This window comes from Myotis yumanensis, unplaced genomic scaffold (assembly GCF_028538775.1).
Source record: "Myotis yumanensis isolate MYYU_CA2020_CCGP unplaced genomic scaffold, mMyoYum1.0.hap1 SCAF_3, whole genome shotgun sequence".
NCBI lineage: Eukaryota > Metazoa > Chordata > Mammalia > Chiroptera > Vespertilionidae > Myotis > Myotis yumanensis.
This window is the reverse complement of record NW_027223754.1, coordinates 127953671-127976391: the sequence shown is the minus strand read 5'-3', so window position 1 is coordinate 127976391 and position 22721 is coordinate 127953671. Positions and strand designations below refer to the sequence as shown.

General features: G+C 36.7%; 1 protein-coding gene across 1 annotated transcript in view; it reads right to left on the bottom strand.

Annotated features, from left to right (window-relative positions):
* Positions 1–22416, bottom strand: part of EPYC (epiphycan) — a 42479-nt gene extending 20063 nt beyond the window's left edge. The window contains exon 1 of the mRNA XM_070407595.1: positions 22252–22416. Coding sequence (XP_070263696.1) covers positions 22252–22416 — 165 coding nt within the window. The remainder of the gene's footprint in view (positions 1–22251) is intronic.
* Between the last annotated feature and the right edge of the window lie 305 nt (positions 22417–22721).

Sequence of the window (22721 nt, the reverse complement as noted above, 5' to 3'; positions counted from 1 at the left end):
ATTACCTCGGCCAGGGCTGGGTATTGAAGCAGCAACCCAGTGCGTTCCCTTGTCTGGGAATCAAACCCATGACCCCTCAGTTTGCGTGTTCATACTCCAACCACTCAGAAACACAGGCCAGGGCAACAATAACATTTTAAAGATACACTTATTCTATGTTATTTTTGATAAATTTGAATATATTGCTTCACAAAAGAAAATTAGTTTTTTAAAAACAATCACCTAAACTTCCTTTTGTCAGTGCACATTTCTGAAGCATGACTCCCTCTGGGCTTCTGCAGAGTCTCTTCCTTTCAGCCCATCCTAAACTGTGCTATAGTGGCTCCAATCTTTCTCTGCCTCTCAGTTATGTCATATATCGTTATACCTCAAGGCATAATATACAACCAAGTACTTATTGAATACAATATAAAAAGTTTACTTGTCCAGAATATATCTAATCCATAGCTCTACGCTTAATCCTAGAGATCTTGCTGAGAAGAATCAATGACTGCATTAATGCTTACTTTAATATATTTAGAGCATGAAATCAAACCAAAAGCAAATTCTACTGCACTTGGTGCATTAGGAAGCCATCCATGAGGATATAATGGCCATAAATCTCCACTGAGAAGGTTGCGTACATTTCTTTAAGCAGAGAGACATACGGGCTCCATCTGCAGGGTCAGAATGAGGCAGACGCGGAAGGAATGGGTATGCAGAGAGACCAAAGGAGGCTCCAGGAAGAGAGGAAATTGAGACAGATGTTTCATGGAATGGAGGCAGCCTAAGGGGAGAAACACATTCCAGACTCCTTGCCTTGAATCCTTGGCTTTAGAGGAAAAACGTTTGCACGTATTTTTAATGGATAATTGTTTTTCCACTGATTTGATGTGAAGCTGTTAAGATCTCACTTGTCATCCACTATCATGAGGCAAAACAGCTTTTGTGTTTATCAGAAACTGTTCTGTTCATGCTTACTTGCTATTAAGATGGGAATGTTGAACAACTTTTTAAGAGCAAAGAGAAGGAATGCCTTTTTGGTTCAGCAAAGTAGCAGAACTGTAACTGCAAAGCACTGTGCCTGGAGAGCATTATTGTCACTACTGCACAGAAGTGATTCAGCCATTCTGTCTTTGTTTCCTCGCTCACCGATTTTCATAAGGTGACATGCAGTTGTGAGGCAAGGAAATGAGGCATTGATACAAAAAGCTCTCCCTGTGGCAGACTTTTATGCTTATGCTGCAGAACCTTAAATTTGGGAATAAACACAAATGGCCAGAATACATCCCTGCCTTTTTTTCTCAAGCTACAATTGGTAACACACAAATGCAAACATTTATAACTGACTCTCTGATATAAGTATCTATTTTTTTCTTAGATTTTCTCCATTCCTTTTTATACCTCCTATTTTGTTTCCTACTGAGTTGACTTTTTAATTTTTTTCATTATATTTCCCTAAAGATTAAAAACACAATATAAAGGGTCACTCCTACATATGACCTTACTGTACTTGTATATCTTAGATCTATAGATAATTTATGTTCTGATAGACTATACTTAGGAGTACATTTCATATCCACGAAAGAGTCTACCTATACTAGAGATGACAAATGCTTCGTCCACAGAGTGACGTGGGTTGAGTGAGGTCTAACCTCTCAAATGAGGTCCATGTTGGCCTAAAAAGATAATAGTGCCAGGAAGCATCCTTAGGCCTGCCTCCGTCTCTGGACCATGCACAGCCTTGCCTCTATGTAAGCAAGTCAGCACCTCAATATTTCTTAGGGTAAAGAGGACTGAAATGACCCTGAAGTGTCTCAAAGTTTCTGATCCCTGAGAAATAAGGACTTTTATAGTAATATTTATATTGGTGCTAATAAAACTGCAGCAAAGTTGAAACTTTCATTCTCCCACGATCAGCAGAGTTTTCCACAGAAGAATCTTCCTGTAAAAGTACTCAGCACCATTTTAAGTGATAATAACATTTGGTTAAAAATAATTTTAACCAAATCCATTTGTTCATTGTCAAAAAGCACACCTAAATGATTTATATAACTGCGTTGCTACCATTAAGTTTACTGAATTTATTTGCCTTCATTTCAGAGTGAAAATATGAAAAAATAGTGTTCAGAAATAGCAGCCACATTTCCTCCTGATTGCCTCGTTTGCCAAGGAATGCCTTCGGGATAGACTTCTTGTTGATCATGCTGATCACTCCTGTTTAAGATGATCAGAAACTATCTGCTACCATTAGGCCTTGTGTTGGAATTAATAAAACTTAATGTATTTTATTTTTGGGTATTTTGATGTTTTTATTTTAGCACTTAATCTGCAGTTAACTTTCCAATGCCGAACTTAATAAAAATGTAACATATGTATGAGAAAAGAATGCTATGAGAGGATTCAAGTTACTCAGATTCAATTCCTACCTTCATGTATGAAGGAAAAGATCAGGGAAGGAAAAACTGAATTTGTAAATGATGGAAGGATTGCCTTTCTTTATAATTATTTAATCAAACAAGTCTATGCCGAGTGTTACACTTAAGTTATGATCAACTGTCCATTTTACCTGTCATTCAATCAATATCATTCTTTCTCTCTGTCTACTACCACCACCATAATCTATGTTACTATGCTCTCTTGCCGAGAATACAGCAACAATCCCCTTATAGGAAGTTGGGATTTCCTTCAGGATACATTCACACTGAAGTGAGAATAAATTCTGAAAAAGACAAAATTAGTGTCAACCCATGCTTAAAACCCCCTTTTTAAAATATTTTAAATCTTTATTGTTGAGAGTATTACAGATGGCCCTCTACCCCCCACTGTCCCCTTCTACTTGGTTGCCATATATGTCCATAGGTCATGCCTATATGCATATACATTCTTTGGTTAATCTCTTTCCGACCCCCTCCCTGTTCCCTGTAAGATTTGTCACTCTGTTCCATGTTTCCACACCTCTGGTTCTATTTTATTCATCAGTTTATGTTGTTCATTTGATTCTTTAACATTTATTTACTTTTAGATTCAATTGTTGATAGATATATATTTATTGCCATTTTATTTTTCATATTTTTCTTCTTCTTTTGTTACACAACAAAAGATAAGTGATATAGATTTTGACGTTGTACATGGGAATACAGGGTAAATATATATATATATTTTACAATTACATTCCCAACTCCTATCCCAGTGTGTCTAACAATTAGTAGGCTGAATCAGTAAAGGTAAACAGTGACAATTTTTGATACTTTAAAGCAGTGGTTCTCAACCTTCCTAATGCCGCAATACAGTTCCTCATGTTGTGGTGACCCCCAACCATAAAATTACTTTCGTTGCTACTTCATAACTGTAATTTTGCTACTGTTATGAATCATAATGTAAATGTTTTCCGTTGGTCGCGACCTACAGGTTGAGAACCGCTGCTTTAAAGGGTGCTTTGATATCAGAGTAACAAAATATTTTAACTTTGCATGAGAGAGCAGGTATGAAAAGAGATTAGTTATGGCTCAGACATCTTCATGCCTGCCAATGGGTCTTCATTGTAGGTACAAACATGTAGTGAATGGAAACTAAAGGAGATGTGCTTTGACTTCATTAGGTGAAACTGCTTTGGAATCTTTTGCTGATCCAAGGATATTGGTTGGGTGTGGTCGAAATTATGTACCTAGAGTCAGAGCTAACCCATTGCACAATTCTGAGAGGCACAATTCCTTTGGCATTTTGTGTTTGGTGCTCCCTAGATTTATAGAATGTAATGATCCTGCTGAGTACTTGTTAACTATAAGAGATCAGCTAGTCCTGATACTAAGGTTCCCCTTATCATTTTTCCTATGTTCTTTACCTCAGCTACACTTCCTATAATTTTGACTTAACATGCCAATGTAGGCAGAGGTGGGACAATTTTTATTAATCTTTTCTTTGCTTGTATATAATTTGGGAATAAGGATAGCATGACAAATCGTTAAGGAAAAAGAAAGTGAAAGCGTATATACACCTAGTTGACTTATTGATATTCATTGAAAAATAAAGATATAATTGCTTTTATTAGAACAGGAAAAAGGCAGATTTTAGCATATGAAACAGGGTCAAGGACAGAGTCATAGTAAGGCTCTCACCCCCCCCCAAATTAAAGTAATTTTAGGTTGTTCTCATGATGCAAAACTGATCTTTAAAATGTACAATTAGAAGAGACCATTCCTCCCTAGCCCTTGGGCAAGCTTCTTAACTCCTGACTCTTAGTGATGATAATGCAGCTAAAGAAAGAAAAAGGAAATTGAAGAAGATGGCAGACTATGAAAATTCAGTTTAGGGAAAGAGTTTGTTGTTGTGGCTAACATTGTGAGAGAGATATATTAAATTTGTTGAACGTAAACAATATATTCACTAAAGAGGTCATATCTGACATGGAGAAAAGAGATTTCACTTGCTGTTATCATGAGTTAGCTGAACATAATAATTGTCATGGATTTAATACTCACTGTATATGAAAAACTGTATGCTCTTTCCATTGATTCTAATGTCACTCTCAGAACAACTCTGTGTAGAGGTGCAATAACTGTGCACATTTGGTATATTTGTAAGTGGAAGATGAGAGGTGGAAGGACTGAGGTCACACAGCTTCTAAGCAGTGAAGATTACAGTTTGAATCTAATCAGTCCAGCCACAGGACTGCTTCACTTTCTTAATTTTGTACTCAGCCAAATAAAATTCTTCTGAATAATTTAGCTTTTTATTTTGAGAAAGTAGCTCTGGATAAGGAAAGTGAGCATTATCATTAATGAGAAATGACTATTCACATTAAGAACTCATTAATGGGCTATGTTTTCATATTTTAAGCCTCATAGGGTTTTTGCCAGATATCATTTATCAACCTACAGTCTGATCTGATCATAGCTGATCATGGATGAACCTGAAGGCTGAACCTTCAGTTGCTGACCCCGAAGGCTGAAGACTGTACCAGGGCCATGTAGCCCGGTGGGAGCAGCTGGCCGTCAATCAATCTTACCTTAAATTGACAAGTATGAAAATACCACATAACATTAATGGAGGTGGGTTGTAAAATTTAAGCAGCATTTATTATAATTTTCTCTCACTTTTGTGAGAAATAAGTATTATGTCAGAATGAAACTTCAGCCTGGTGAAAGCATGATGGCTTAGACAATTCCATGCATTCACCAAACTGTTTCATTTTCCTCCTGGGGATTCAGCTAAAATACATTTTCCACTTTCTTTGAATCTAGATTGGGTCATGTGGTTAGTTCTGGCCAATGGAACAGGAGAGGAAGTAACGTGCCACATATGGTCCTAACCAGAAAGGACCAAGTATACATTCCTTACATTCTTTCCCTTCCCTCAGTCTGTTAACAGAAGATACCGCTGTGAACCTACAGTCCTAAAGTGAAGATGGTGAAGTTGTAGCATGAAAGAAGTTTGAATTCCTGCATAACCACTGGGACGATAGTAAAGCTATTGACCTGCACTGGACAGTCCTGTCAGCAAGATGTCAATTTTTATTGTGTTAAGCAATTGGAATTTTGGAGTTGTTTGTTACAGCTGCTAATGTAATCTGCCCTAATATAGACCTTCTCAAATTCTGTTTTCTTATCCATTTTCTAATTATACTGAGAGAATAATTTTTACTCTTTAATGGATTGATTTACCTAGCACATGCCATTAACATTAGCAAAAAAATAAATATACTTTTTTTGGTCTCTCATATTCTCTCTGAATTTTCCTTTACAAGCAATTGTTCTTTTATCTTGGTTTCTCGGTGTAGTACTTCCTGAAATACTGTACCACCAAATTTGAGTAAATTCACCATATTTGAACTTCTTTACTTTTAAATACCAGTATTTTATTAAATTAAGTCAAAATTAATAAATCTATGTTTATAATAAAAGCCCAGCCACTGTTATGACGGAATGACCAGAATGACCAGTCGCTATGATGCACACTGACCACCAGTGGCAGACGCTCAACACAGGAGCTGCCCCCTGGTGGCCAGTGCGCTCCCACACCTGGAGCGTGGCTCAGCCAGAAGCCAGGTCCATGGCTGGCGAGCGCAACGGTGGTGGCAGGAGCCTCTCCCACCTCCACGACAGCACTAAGGAGTGTTGAGCCAAGTGGTAAGGAGCGAGCAGGTGGGTGGTTAGGACCAAGGGGTCCCAGATTGAGAGAGGGTGCAGGCCGGGCTGAGGGACCCCACATCCCCTGCACGAATTTTGTGCTTCAGGCCTCTAGTATAATTAATACATCTTAGGCCAAATACCACAATTTGTGGTTTTCTGTTTAAATCAAAATAGTATTAATTTATAACATTTGATATTGACTTGCTAGAATATTATATATAGATTTATAAAAAATATATAAAAGCTTTTTTAGTTTTTTTAAACACATATCCTAATGTATGGTTATTCTTCATAAATTCTTAACTTTAGATGGTAATGCTTCATTGTATTTAATGCAATGTTTAGGTAAAAAATTCAATGCAGAAGTAACAATAACTGATAATCTGCAGGTTTCATGTAGTCATTCCCTCTCTAGTCTGTGTTTCTTTTGCAACTTCAGCACTTTTTCATTGTTGTTCACATATTTATTTTCTCTATTTTTTGTTGCCAGAAAGATTCTTAGTTCTCAGAAAGATTTTCCACGTCAGTTTTATCCCAGTTTATCCAGGACTCCATTCATCTTCATCCCCTTAGGCTCAAGAAACTTAATAGGTTTCCACTATCCAATTTTCACAAATGTATCATCTAGTTCTAATTGAATTTTCTCAAATGATATTGGTGAGAAACTTTGGCAAAGGCTGTAGCAACATTATCTAAAAGCTAAGTCAGTTCATGTTCCCTTTACCCTTACTGCCCTTGTTCCCCAAGTAAGGATGCCAGAAGGACAATTTAGTGGAGGCTGAAACCAGTAATCTCATAAGAATGGGATAGGGAAAGGGAGTCAATCACAGTAATTGAAACAAAGCAGTTGGACTGAATAACAAAAAATTTGATCCTTCCAAGCTCTAGCTCTTTATTTTATGATGGAGTAATTTAGTATTACTTTTTAAAAAAGTTTTAATCTTTTTTATCCTAACACAAACTAAATTGTTCCTTCTAACACAGCCTTTATTGAGTCACAAAATATAATAAACCATGCCTTTTAATATGTAGAAATTCTCTGCATAAAACTGCTATTCACTGATGATGATGATGTATATATTATCATAGAAAAATGTGCATTTATAGAGGTTATCCCAGGGAGGACCAACTTATAGCCAATTGCCTTTGAAAGAGATAATTATTACATTAATTTTTTTTCTATTGCTCAGTATCAGTGGTAAAGCCTTGCAAAATTTTACAACTTTAGAAGCCTGACTTGATCTCTCAGAGGCAGATTATTTTAAACAAATTCAAAAGAGTGTATTAAGCCAGAGTGCCTTCCTGGACCCTCTCATTGCCACCGACATATTCTCTATGGTCTCTGCACTCTCTTGGGAACCTAAAAGAAGGAGCTCTTACCCTTTGTGACAGCATGAATGGGCCTGGAGAGTATTATGCCAGACAGAGAAAGACAATTACCATGTGATCATATTTATACATGGAATCTAATGAACATAAAAAGCCGATGCACAAATGGAACAAGAGGCATGGAACAGGCTGACAGATGTCAGAGGGGAGGGGGGTGGGCAAACTGGGTGAAAGAAGGTGAAGAGATTAGCCAAAGAATGTATATGCATAACCCATAGACACAGGCAACAGTGTGGTGATAGCTGGGAGGTAGGGGAGATGGCTGGGTGGAGGTGGGTAAAGATAGGGGAGACATTTGTATTCGTGTCAACAATAAATTTACAAACAAAAGATTGTTGATGATATAGAGCCAGGGCAAATTACTCTAGGTAAATCAGCTCTATAATAGCATAAGGCAAAGGAAGGGCTGATTTCTAAGGATCAAAATCTCTAAATTTGCCCTGGCCAGTGTGGCTCTATTGGTTAGGCGTTGTCCCGTGCACCAAAGGGTTGCTGGTTCAATTCCTGGTAAAGGCACATGGCAAGGTTGTGAGCTGGATCCCCAGTAGGGGAGATGCAGGAGGCAGCTCATAGATGTTGCACTTTCACATTGATGTTTCTCTCTCTCTCTCTCCCTCTTCCTTCTTCTCTCGCTAAAAATCAATAAACTATTCTTTAAAAAATATCCAAATTTGTTGCCTATCATTTATTATTGCAGTCATTAGCATGATAGGAATCATTCTGCCAATAGGAGAAGGATTATTAGACTCTATGATCTTCCTTTTTTCTTTCAATACCAAAAGGAATTTATCCCCTTGAATCTCCATTCTATATATGTTTTAGATTCCATATAGTTATAGTAGAGGATTTTTATCTAATTGTCCTGGATTTTATTTTATTTTTTTCATATGTATGTCTTTAATCAGAGTTTTGATAACTCCAAAAAAAGAGAACACACAAAAATATTTGACTTAGCTGCAACATCTTTTAGATATAGTTTCTTTGTTATTCTCATATGTGTGTTGTATGTGAAAAATGTACATTTGCTTATATACCATTTAGCGCTTTAAAGACCACATTGAATGTGAGGTTAGCATAATGTCACTGTGAATAAGCTTTAGGACCATGGTCGGCAAGCAGCGGCTCTCGAGCCACATGCGGCTCTTTGGCCTCTTGAGTGTGGCTCTTCCTAAGCCTTAGGAGTACCCTAATTAAGTTAATAACAATGTACCTACCTATATAGTTTATGATTAAAAAGTTGGCCTCTCAAAAGAAATTTCAATCGTTGTACTATTGATATTTGGCTCTGTTGACTAATGAGATTGCCGACCACTGCTTAGGACCACCTATCTGTATCTTATATTGTACCATCCAATGGTTGGTGACATTACCAAGCAATGATTTTTTAATGATTTTAATGCTTGTGTGTGTGGACCTTAACAAACACAGTGTAAGCCTCTTCATTTCTAACAAATTTTATAACTTGCCTTAGAAGTGTCAGAATAAGAAATCTGGGGAATTAGGAAAGATCCAGGGAAAATTAGGCATATTATAGAAGGGCTGGGCAGGACAATGAAAGGTCAAGTCCAATCCTGGGTTGGAAATTAGTATAATAGGAGATTATATAACTCAGAAAAATGAATATTTTCTAAAATTTCCTTGAACAATGTTACTTTTGGAAAATTTATAATTTATTGATTTTTTAAAAATCTGACTCTATAAAACATGCTACAAGACAAAATCTAGAGGACTATGTTAGAAAAACAAAAGTCCGGACCAGAAAGAGAAGAGAAGGCACTCATTCAGCACACAGTACTAGAGAAGTAAATGGACCACATTGAAAAGCCCAAGAGCACAGACATGGTGTAGGGAAGGCTTGGGGATGGGCGGTAGGGCTGGACAAATGGGGGACATCTGTTACACAACCAACAATAAACATATTTTAAAAGAAAAGCATATTAAACTGGTTAAACAAAAATAGCAAATGACTCACACTGAAAGAATAGCTGAGCGAAGTCAAACAGTAAAACTGGGACCCAGTCCCAGAGATGCTGAGTTCAATAGTCTGGGTGTGGCCCAGGCATCAGGATTTTTAAAAACTCTAGAAGTGATTCAAATATATGACCAAGGTTGAGAACCCCCACATTAGAGGGGAAACTTATTCTGCAGACTAGGATGTCAGAGACAAATGCTCATTAAGTCCTGGAGCTGTGAAATGGTAAGTCTTGATGGGATTATGGTAGAAGGATTGTTTTTCATTAAGATTCCAAGGGCCACAGGCTTCAGAAAGATCAACATCAGTGTCAGTTCAGGAATCTGCTGAGGTTGATTCTTCAGCTGAAAAATACCATGGGGTAGCGTAGAAACCCCTTGGGAGGTGAGTTTTGTGAATTCCATAGCAGGAAGCAAAGGTAGAAGCCAGAGGGGCACATAGCTTCCAGGCTGAAGAACTCCCCAACCCCAAACACTTAAAATTCTTGCTCCCAAGAGAGCCTGTCACCTGGTCAAAGTCAATGCTGCATCAGGTGCCAGAAACCCAGGGCTGCAGAAAAATGAGAACTTAAACGTTTTGGGGATGCAGAAAAAGAAAAAAAAGAAAGAAGCTTCAAGTAGACGTGGTGACTGGGCCTGCCGCCACTGTATGTTTAAAAATGGTGCTAGAAAACTGGAATATCTCCAGTGCTACCCTGAGATGAAAGCCATGGGCTTTCTTAATTCAGTGTTGCTTGTATCCTAAGTGCATCACAATGAGCAGAGGGTTTGTGAAATCCCCCGAATGCTGGGCCCTCCTCTAGAGTTTCTGATTCGTTTCGTCTGGAGTGGGATCTGAGAATTTGCATTCCTGACCATCTCCCAGGTGATGTGGATGTTGCCAGTTCAGGTATTAGACTTTGAGAACAACTCCCCTAACAATGGCAAAACAGTGCCATAAATGAACTCCTAATGGGAAAGTTCTCCAAATTGTGTTTGAGCTCAAAGTTTTCAGACTAGAAACAATGAACATAAGCTGACCAACATCTGGATGAGGCTATAGCCTCAGTTTCCACCAAGTCTCTTCTTGGGTCTCTGGCAGCACTATGTACTGATTTTGGGGCTCTACTTTTGCCTAGAATAACTATTATAGAGATTCAAATTAACTTGTTCTTCAAATTTGATGGGGGTTAGGGTCAGTGTTGGGATAATAATATGTGTGCAATGAATGCTTCATTCTCTTTAAATATCAAGGTCATAGGAGACTTTGCAATGAACTAATAATGTATGTGCCCCTGACGGAAGTACATTTGTATCTGAAAAAGTCCACTCCGACTGCAGTTATTGAAAAAAAATCCAGCTTGATCCAGGCACTAAGGTTCTGTCTAGCTGAGATGAAGCAAAAGCAAATGGGGAAGTGGTGTTTGGACTGCATATTCTTTGGACTTTTAAATCACAAGGCAAGCAATTCTGAATTCATACTGCAATCTCTTCAGATTTGAACATGTTTTGACTTTAATTTGCAAGAGATGTTAATCTGTAGTCTTATCTTTCCTCAAAAACTTCATGGAAGTAAGGGAGTTATATATAAATTTGTGTCATCATTATGTTTCTGGAATTATATTATTGGAGTATAGTTACTTAGCATTTAATTTCATTGCAGAACTTCTCATAAGCTTTGTTACTAAATAATGTGGCTTGATATAATTTGAGGTAGAGCAAAGAACTGAGAGTGAAAGGTTAATCTCAGGAACTGAGAGGTCTTTGAGGTAAATTCATTGATGCTCTCAGGTCCATAGTAGAGACTTCTGGAGTCAAAACCTACAGACTGCCAGAGGATACGTAAGCGTGGTAGTTGGCATGGAATAGGTCTCAGGAAAGTATGAGCATGGCTGTCCAATAAACAGGCTGATTTTCTCTCTTGAAGGTGAGAGCTGTATTGAATGTCATGGTTAAGCCTGATGGCTTGAAAGGAGACCCTCCTGGGAGGTGGGTGCATCCTCTGTTGGCTCCTTTACTCACCCTTCCTGGAAAGGAAGAATGACTGGGTATTTGGTGAGTGGAAGAAGTAGGCCTAGGCAGTTAGTTCATCCTCCCTATTGAGGGTAATTGCCTGCCTGTTGAGAGCATGCTTTCTGTTTTGCCCCTCCAGGCATGCACTAACATCTACTGAATCAGGCACTGTTCTGAGGCCTGTGATTGAGTGACCTTTTCTGTGACCAATGACCTAGTCTATTTCTGGAGTTTTGTATTAGGAATCTCAAAGTTGCTTCAGACGTAAGTCATACAATTCAGTCTAGATTTTATCAGTAATATAAGGGATACTTTGAACTCATTTGCATGAGCTCCATTTCTGCCTCTCAATTGATTCTGAAGTTAAGCATGTATCTGGTCCCTTAAAACTTAATACTTATTTCTTAGAAAAACTTTAATAGTACACATATTGATATGTTACTGACTCTTGGTTTCATACTACGGTATGTTCCCAACTCTTATTTTGAACTTGCCTCATTTACTTAATTTATATTTTTATGCCATAATCTAGTATAAGAAATAATTAATAATAAATAATATAAGATCTAATATTGTGGAGAATATAATGCAATATACTCTATATTATATATTTTATACAATGTAATATTATTGTATGTAGATATGTTATCTATATTTATTCAGATTTATATTTATTTTATATGTTTATATATCTATTTTTGTACACATTGTAGCATTTATTTCTATAAGTAGCCTTAAATATTGTTCAAAAAAGGTGGTGGATAAAAACATGAGTAAATGGACATAGTAAATCATCTCAAATTTGCTGTCAGGACTGTATATGTATATGTATTTTGTAATGAAACTCATAGAAACCTTATGTCCCAATAGGTAACTAAAGGTCTTGTTTACTTTTTTTACTCCCTCTATTGTATGGAAATAGTGTGTTTATAAGACGACTAGACTGGGAGGTGCTGAGGGACAAGGAGGAACTCGGTCTTATTTACCTGCCCCCATTCCTGACTCTCAGCAAAAGATTGGTGAGTCCATCTAAAGTGAATGCTGCCCAATGGAGTTGGCCTTCATTTCAGCTCAAATCCTACCCCTTCCATGAAGACTTTCTTGGGCACCGGTGGATAAGCTTCAGTGGCTGTTGGTTGAACAAGTGATCTGATGGTAAAGCTAACATTTATTAAATATCTGCTATGTGCCAGGCTATCAGTTAAACAGTGAACAAGTTTCTCATTTAATGTTCACTAGATACCTTATAGATAGGAAGCTGAGGCTCAGGAGGATTGTGTGACTGCCCGAAGCCACACAGTTGCTGTGACGGACCTAGGACTCACACAAAGGGAGTCTGACTCCAGAACCCATGTCACACACTGTGGGAAACTGCTTCCCAAGTACAGAATGGGTGCGTACATGAGCAAACCCAAAGCCAGTGGTTTCTTTCACCGCCTTTGCAATTGTATGCGCATTAATGGTTTAAGTGCCCAGACTGGAAAGAAATTGTTCTTACCTATTTATTTACTTAGTTTGGAAAGAAATTGTTCTTACCTATTTATTTACTTAGTTTGGAAAGAAATTGTTCTTACCTATTTATTTACTTAGTTTAGAATCCCCACTGTGCCAGTAAATTTCTAACCAGTAAGTCCAGTTCTTTAGCAGATAATATTTAAATTATAAGTCTCTCTCTCTCTCTCTCTCTCTCTCTCTCTCTCTCTCTCTCTCTCTCCCTCTCCCTTCCTCTCTTTAAAGCATTTTAAATCCAGAATGTTATCTGGATTTTTACTCTAGCATAGACTAAGATTTTTGTTAAACAAAACAGAATTTAAAAGTTATCTTTCTCCCAAATTGTCCCACCAGTTGATAACAAATCATGAAGCTATTCTTGTTGTCATCATTATATCAAGGATTGTTTTCCAAACATATTAAAGGGCTCCAAGCTGTTCATCCTGGGTTACTGGAGAATATCCTTATGGGTTTCACACACTAGCATGCAGATATGTTAAGTCCAATGGAATTTTGCCTTAAACATAAGTCCAGTGCTCAAATTGATTTAAGTGGTCCATATTAATTATCTAAAAGAATGTGACCGTGAACAGTGGATGAAAGCTGTATCTTATTTTCTATTTTATGTTGAAAATGGATGAGGAAGAAGTGAGTCTGGCAAAGATTGCTCAGTCCCCATATTTCTGACAAAGCAGCTTTCAGTTCAGAAGGATCCTCTTACCTCTCTCTCCCTTAAATACTTTGACAGCTAAGAGAGTTTCTTAGATATTATGTTCATTGTAATCACTAGAAAATTCTTGTTCTTCTGATTCCTAATAATCAAATTACTTAATTTCAAAGAAAAGAAACCACAATATGAGACACAGCTAACAAAATTAAAGATTAAAGAGAAGAAACAGAAAAATAATGGAGGTGTTTAGTGCCAAAGTCTCCCTGGTCTGGCATTAAAAGAATCTGGTTTAAATTTTGCTCTGAAACTTACTAGCTGAATAACCTTGGGCAAAATTCTGATCCTCAGTTGCTCATAAAAATAATAACAGTAATAATAATAATCATGTCTTATTTTAAGGGATAGTTATGAGATTTAACTTAGGTTTGTAGCCTCATAAATACTGTGTTATACAACTTCAAACACAACCATGTCAAATTCTGTGTTCTTTTCTTTTTTTCTGATCTTACATAATCGTATATTTTTTGTGCTTCACTTTTTTTAAGGTTCTCTTTTTGTTTTAAAGCTTTCCAAATAGCTTAAACTAAGAATCAAATGGTTTATCACTGGTTTTAACAGAAGCATATGGAAAATCAATCAGACAACATATTGAAAGCTCATCAGTAAAATTCTTCCCTCCCGTTCTCCAGAGCCTCTTCATGAAGAAGGATGAGGAGAAAAATTAGCTCTTTTTCAACATATCCTAAAAACCATATTTAATTCAGGTTGATTAAAACTTTAACAGGTTACTTCTTCCAGTAAGAGATGCATTATATGCAAACCACATGTTTAAAACTTTGAAACATATTGTGTAAATTATTCAAAATGAGATCCTTTTTATTTTTATTATTTTTCAAAATGTTAAGATTTTATTTACAAAACTTCTTTGTTGTACAGAAAGTAAAAATGCTGTTAGAGTCTTGGTGTAACTGGTAGCTGCAGATGGCTAACTCACCAATCACAGCTGTCCACGCTATAGCAAGAGTCTTACACGAAAACCTAACAATACTTACAATTTTGTTGAAGTGCAGTCCCCAAGCTCACTGGTGAATTTCCAAAAGGGACTAAATGAAGGAAACAGATGTCACAGGAACTATTCCTTGGCTCTTTGGGTGGGTGGGTGTCCTCGGGTTTGTATCACAACTACCTTGATCCTTTTTATATGTCACTAGAGGCTCAGTGCACAAAATTCGTGGGGGAGGGTGGTGTCCCTTAGTCCAGCCTGCACCCTCTCCAATCCGGGAACCCTCGGGGGATGTCCAACTGCCAGTTTAGGCCTGATGCCTGTGGGATTGGGCCTAAACCAGCAGTTGGACATCCCTCTTGCAATCCAGGACCACTGGCTCCTAACTGCTCACCTGCCTGCCTTCCTGATCACCCCTAACCACTCTGCATGCCTGCCTGATGACCCTAACTGCTCTCCCCTGCCAGCTTGATCCCCCTAACTGCCATCCTGATCCCCCTAACAGCTCTCCCTTGCTGGCCTGATCACCCCTAACTGCCTCTGCCTCAGCCCTGCCACCATGGCTTTGTCCGGAAGGATGTCTGGAAGATTGACCAGAAGATGTCTGGTCTAATTAGTGTATTACCCTTTTATTAGTATAGATGATCTAAACTAGATATTGATTTCTATAAGTAGTCCAAAATTAATTTGAGTCTACTTAAGTAATTTCTGGTGTTACAGGGGCATCAACATATATCATGAAATTATTTTGCATAGCACTAAATTATCTTGATGACAAGATGAAATAAATCAATGCACAGTTGTTAATTGATGCAGCTGCTTTCACTGAGCTCTCTCTCATTCCTAAAACTCTACTAAATTTGCTTTTAATTTTTTTTGATGAAGCCTATAACCTCTTAATCTATAAATGAAATTTTAAAGTTGAATTTATTTATTTCAAAGAAGGTTTCTTTAAAAGGATGATTTTAAACTATCTACTTGCTCTCTCTTAAGAGAGAAAAATTGGCCTTAATTTTAAAATCAATTGTGAGTTTTAGAAAAGAATGCCTTTCTCACTCAAGAAATTTAATATTGGTCAACTATTACGAATGTGTTTTATTAGCTATGTTTGTTTATTTATGAATGCATACCTTATCTCATTCCGTATCTACTTCAGAAATGTATATGTGGAGATAAGGATCACAGGAGAAGAAAGTTGGGGGGAAGTAATACGAAATCAGGGAAGAATGAGGCCAAAATTAAGCTCCAGGACTCTGAGAAAAGTGACAATCACACTAAGTTACAAGATGTAGAGCACAGAAAAGAAAACAAAAAATTCTTTAAAGTTGCAGCCCCTCTTACACTGAGGCCTGAGAGAAATTTGTCCTCCACATCCTCATGAAGAGCACTGTGTGGTGTCATTGACAATGCCCTCCACACTCTTACAGCAAATGCTATCAAGTGTGCTACATGAACTCCACAGTATAACATTCTCTCTCTTTCTCTTTTTAAAAATCCTACCTGAGAATATTTTTTCCATTGATTTTTAGAGAAAGTAAAAGGGAGAGGGAAAGACAGAGAGAAACACCATGTGAGAGAGACACACTGATTGGTTACCTCCCACATGCCCCCAACCAGGGCCTGGAACCTGCAACTGAGGTACATGCCTTTGACCAGAATCAAACCCGGGACCCTTCCATCTGCAGGCTGAAATTCTATCCACTGAGCCAAACAGGCTAGGGCTGCAGTATATCATTCTTGATGTTTCTTGAAGATTCAGGAACACAATTAAGTAAAAGTAATTGTAGAAGTCTAAAATAATATAGAATAGGTGAGCAGTATAGGTGAGCATAAGTCCAATTGTCTGAATGGAGCCAAGGAAATTTTACTGAAGGAATGGAAGTTCAATTTCTTCAGCAGAGTCACTGAGAACTTTCCTGGGTAAAATAAATTATTAATGAATAGGAATAATGTTTTCCTATACTTAAGAGGCATGGACAATCAATAACCCCCAAAATATACATGAAAATGGAAATATTTTGCCAAATTACCTATGTTGGTCAAAAACACAATCTCAATTTAAACCACTCAAAGAACACTAAATCTTAAACTATATAGTTTTCTGATGAACTCCTTAAGGCTAATAACAAAATTTTCCTTGGATCCTAGACCACCAAATATGTAATATATACAGGGTGGGGCAAAAGTAGGTTTACAGTTGTGATTACATGAAACAGAATTTATTCTTATGTTATTATTTATTAACCAGAGGCCTGGTGCATGAAATTTGTGCACTCGGGGGAGTTCCTCAGCCTGGCCTGCACCCTGTCACAGTCCTGGAGCCCTTGGGGGATGTCTGACTGATGGCTTAGGTCTGCTCCCCCCAGGGAGCGCACTGACCTTCAATGCGCTCACCAGCTGTGAGCCCAGCTTCTGGATGAGCGGCGCTCCCCCTGTGGGAGCACACTGACCATCAGGAGGCAGCTCTCGCGTTGAGCATCTGCCCCCTGGTGATTAGTGAGTGTCATAGTGACCGGTCATTCTGCCGTTTGGTCAATTTGCATATTAGCCTTTTATTATATAGCATTGTTGTATTATTTTCCATATGAACAAGTGTAAACCTGTTTTTGCCCTATGCTGTATATATGCTATTATATATGTAAGTATAATAAAATAATATACATTTATATTATTGCCCATAACTTAGATATATGTTGGAGAATAGCTATTCACAATTATTCTTTGAAGTAATGAGTTGTAAGCCATTGTTTCTTATAGTAATTAGATAATAGTGAGTTAAATAATTATTAGAAGTAAATGTTACATCTAGTTCACAGTATTCATCCATAAAAGACTGTTTTTTTTTTTCTCTTTTAGGAGTGTTAGAGCACTTGACAGTCAATTAAACTAAAACCAATATCAAGTCAAAATAACAATTTGGAAAATGATAGAAAATGAAGGGAGGTACTATAATCCTTTATTAATCTCCTGAAGATTATTTTCTTATATGAGAAGATAATATCACTATGATTGTATAGCTATACAATTTTATTCAAGTTACTTTCTTGCCCTTTTTCTCTATTTCTTTATATATTCATTGGAAATAATAATAGTGCTTCATAGTTTTGTTGTGAGAAGGTAAGGAGATAATGCATGTGAAATGCTTAGAACAGTACCTGACACATTATAAGAGCTCAATCAGGATTATTATTTATCAGAAAGCAAAAAATAATCTATATTTGGTCTTATGGCTTATAACTTCATCTTATTTATACCATTAATGTAAGACAAAATCTCAGTAAAAATTGCAACAATTTTATATTATACTAACAAATGTACTTACTGGGTAATGTAGAGCATTTTGATAGAATTTCTGGGCTTAAAATCTGTTCCTAACATAGAATCCAGAGGGTCCTAGATATTCTAGATAATCAGAAATCACATGCCATCAGTCTGAAATACTATTACTATATACAATTTTCAAAAACAGAAAACTTTCATGACCCTTTTCCAACGTCTAAGGAGGCAATGAATATACTACCACTAGTAAAAATCAATAAAGCTCTATTGAGATTCTAAAACTGAGGAGGAAGGAATGGTTTGGCTTATTGACCAGATAAACCATTGGACTCACAAACTCAAGCCTTGAAGCAGTAAATTCAAATTTGGTTTTCAGAAGAAATTAATTATTACATCTTTATTAGTTTTCTATTGCTGCATAATAAATTCTACAAACTGAGCAGCTTAAGACTATACCCATTTTTTAATTATCTGGGTCAGAAATCCAGAGCTGGCCTGACTGGATTCTCTCTTCAGGGTTTCAGAAGGTCAAAATTAAGGTGGTGGCCAGGTCTGTGACTTCATGTGGAGCTCAGGGTTTCGTGCATCTATAGGACTGAGGTCCCTCTAAGCTTGCTGGCTGTCAGCTTTCCTCAGCATCTAGAGACTTTTGCATTCCTTGCTATGTGGACCCATCTATCTTTAAAGCCTGCAATAGTTTCCCTTGTACTGAATTTCTCTCATGCTTCAAATTTTGTCCTTAACTTTAAGACACTGACATAAAGGACTCATGAGTTTAGGTCTGGCTGACTGAGATAATCACCTTTTTAAAGGAGATTATAATCATAACCTAATTACAAGAGTGATATACAAATAAATTCATGATGTTAAAAATTATAGAGGGTGTGGATACACCAGGGGAAGGGCCATTTAAGGGCCATTGTAGAATTTTGCTTATCACATATGTCAAAAGCCTTAAGGATTGATCATTTAAAGCCTGGACCAAATGGTCTATTTTATTGGCCTAAGGTGCCAAGTCTCAGAATTTATAAGAAAGGAGCTGGCATTGGAAGCATTTGGTCAGTTGTCTCATAAATTTACAGTTTTAGAATATAAGTTGTCCTTTCTGCAGGTAAAATTAATGTTAGGCTAAAATAGGCAGAACCATAGTCTTGGCATTGAGCCAAAGTGTGAAGAATCTGATCCCACCATTTCCCAGGTGCTTTATTTACCATCAATTTTTCCATCAACTGTATCACATTTGGGCATATTACCAGTGTTTATTCAAAAAGTGTTATATAGAATCAAAAACATGGGGAACAACTGCCCTTAATTTTAAAGATGAGATAAATAATCTTACCAGGAGTCACCAGAGTATGAACTTCAAAGGCTACATTCAAGAAGTTAATGTCATGAGTACCCATAGTTTAGAATCCATTCACACTACTGGGTCTATTGACTTTATTTCATATCTTCTGATGAGGAATTATATACCAGTTCTTTGTTTGTTTGTAAAGCAATGTATATTAATAATTTGTTAATATATAAGCTAAAGTTCTTTGGAATTTTGTTCCTCATGTTATCTTCTTTATCATATTTTTTTGGATTTTTTTACCATAGTGGTGGATGAATGGGTTGATTGATTTTTGTTATTGGACAAACCTTGTATTTAAAAAAATGATATATAGTTTATATCTTTAAATGTGTTATATTATCATAGCACATGTATATGTATATGTATATCTATATCTATATATATATATCATCTATCTACAAATTAGTTTTCTAATGTGACTTTACCATAAATAATTGTTAAATCAAGGATAATTATATATTTTGATCAGCCACAGGGATTATTAATGGCTCTCTGGAGCCCTCAGTTGCTAGAATTCTGAGTTTAGCAAGGCCTGTGTGAAAATCAGGGATGCTTGCAAGAGGTAAGGACTGGGGTGTATAAGGATATGATGTCACATTTTTGGTATTTGAAGGAAGGTTGTTATTTCAGAATAAAAGATTACTGAGGAAAGGTTGTATACTAAATCATATTTAATATATATATTTATTAGCTTATTTAATTTGGTAGCAGGAATAATTTCAGAATCTCATGAGAATATGTAGGACCACCTGAGCTGCAAAATGCATCCTGACAGCAAAAAAAATGACTTAAAAGAAGTCTGCAGATAAAGCTCATTGATGCCACATTTTGCCCAAAGCAGCCTTGGTTTAAAGTAACTTGGTTTCAGCTCTACTTAGAATAGAGGATTCACTTATGGTACTGACCAAAGCTCTTTGGTCTTATAAAAAACACTTTTTGGATAAATGACAAATAAGTTTACATTGAAATATTTAATTTGTTAGACAGCTGCAGATATGCACTGATATATGTATATTTTTAATATTTATACAAGATGGGAAGAATGAGCAAAGTAGATTAATTAAGAACTAGAAAAATTTCTTATACTCTATACTGATGCATTAAATTAGAGATATAGAGGGATCACAGACAGCAAGATTGGTTATTAATGACCATAAATTCTCAACAGAAAATTATTTAACATAACAAAGCCATACAGAAAATGGAATGAAACAGTGAATATTAATACTTAGAGCCCAGAAGGTGTGGCTCAGGGGTTGAGTTTCAACTCATGGACCAGGATATCACAGGTTGATTCCAGGTCAGAGCACATGCCCATGTAGCAGCTCAATCCCTGGTGGGGGGCATGCAGGAATCAGCCAATAGATGATTATTTCTCATTATAGATTTTTTTCTCTCTCTCCCTTTCCCTTCCTCTCTGAAATCAATAAAAACATATTTTAAAAAATAAAGACTTAGAAAATAGAGTCATGTCCAATGTGCAGAAGAAAAGTGATCTACTGTTAAGCCTAAAACTTTTCTGAAAAGGGGGAGAGAGAGAGGGTAAGGGTGGTACAAAAAATAAAAAGGAAGAAAGAAAGAAAGAAAGAAAGAAAAAAAGAAGACAAAAGAGAAAATGATAGGGAGAGAAAAATAGGGTAAGGGAATAAGACATGAAAACTATTGTATTGCTATTGTATGGTGAAATTCTGATTCTTGTATTTCATAAGTCAACATAAATAATAATGAGAATGTTTATCTATACTAATAAAAGGGTGATATGCTAATTAGATCAGACATCTTCCTGACATCCTTCTGGACAAAGCCACAGTGGCGGGGGCCAAGGCAGAGGCAGTTAGGGGTGTTCAGGTCGGCAGGGAGGAGCAGTTAGGAGATGATCAGACCGGCAGGGGGAGCAGTTAGGGAGTGATCAGACCGGCAGGGGGGAGCAGTTAGGGGCCAATCAGGCCAGCAGGGGGAGCAGTTAGGGGTGATCAGGCCAGCAGGGGAGTAGTTAGGGGCATCAGGCCAGCAAGTAGAGGTGGTTAGGAGCGATCAGGCAGGCAGGCAAGTGGTTAGGAGCCAGTGGTCCTGGATTACTAGAGGGATCCCAGATTGGAGAGGTTGTAGGCCGAACTGATGGACCCAACCCCCCCACATACATGAATTCCATGCACCAGGCCTCTAGTATCTTAATAAAAATGTATCTAAGTTCCACACAATATAAATATATGCTTTTATCTAAATATTTCATTTTTCTTAGTTATTCTAAATCATTATATTGTAAGAAATATTTACACTTGAACAACTGCCCAAAATATGTTATGACCCTCTAATGATGATGTAATTTTCCTTTGGGTTTATTTATATGTAATTAGTTTTTGTCAATGTAGTGCATTAATTACACTCCAGCATTTCAAGGTCTGTTTGTTTTCTGACTCAGAAAAATTAATCTGTATTCTCTAGTTATGTAAAAAGCCTAACATTTAATTAGGAAAATATCATATCAGATTTGTAAAATGTGGGCTGTAACCTTGCCAGTGCCTACATTACTGCTGAGAGATAATCAGTCATTTAGGAAAGCACATTTGCTCTTGGAATACTGTCCTGTCCCAGACTATTGTCTTTTATATTCTTTTTACTTCCCAATTTATTATAATCTAACATTTTCTTTCCTTTATAGCAAACACCCCAAAGTACTTTATCATTGCATATGTATTATTTTTACTTTTCCTAACTGCCTATGGCTTTTTTCCTTACTTTTTTTTCTGTTCTAACTTGATAACTCTTTTTTTTTTTTTTGGCCAAATTTTGTGAGAAGATATAGAGGAAATAAAGTGAACTGTAATAAAACAAAAGAGTATTTCAATGTTAATCTCTAACATTAAACATGTTCTGGAGAAAAAGTTCATATGAAATTATTAAGACAGAACATCTCAATATATAAATAAACAAAAATCTATTTGAAGAAAATAATCCCCCAAAATTCCTCATACAGTGCTTCTAGAAGTACCTCAGCTTGGCCAATAGGTATGTTTTCATAGTTGTATAAATCATCCAGGTCTTCCAAGGTGGCGTCATAAGTTTCTGAGTCATAGTTGATGGGCTCTAACGTTGGAGCAGTCACAGCAGCATCAAAGATGACAAGTCCCAGAACAAGTCTTGCTAATGCTTTCATTTTTCAAACTCTCCTAATCATAAAATATTAACATGCATAAATATTTAATTGATAATAACTTATGAATAGTTTGCATTAAACAGGAATGATAGATAAATCAATGTCAACATTGAGGAACTCAAGCTGGTAACTTTCTTTACATGGGTAGTTTATAAACATAACACAATAATTTGTATGCTTTCTGATGGCTGTTGATACCAGATGTTCAAATTAAGATGCAAACCTATCCATATTTTTACAGCAGATACTGTAAATACAGTAAAATTGATTTTATTTTATAAAGAAACATGGTACAAACAGGATGC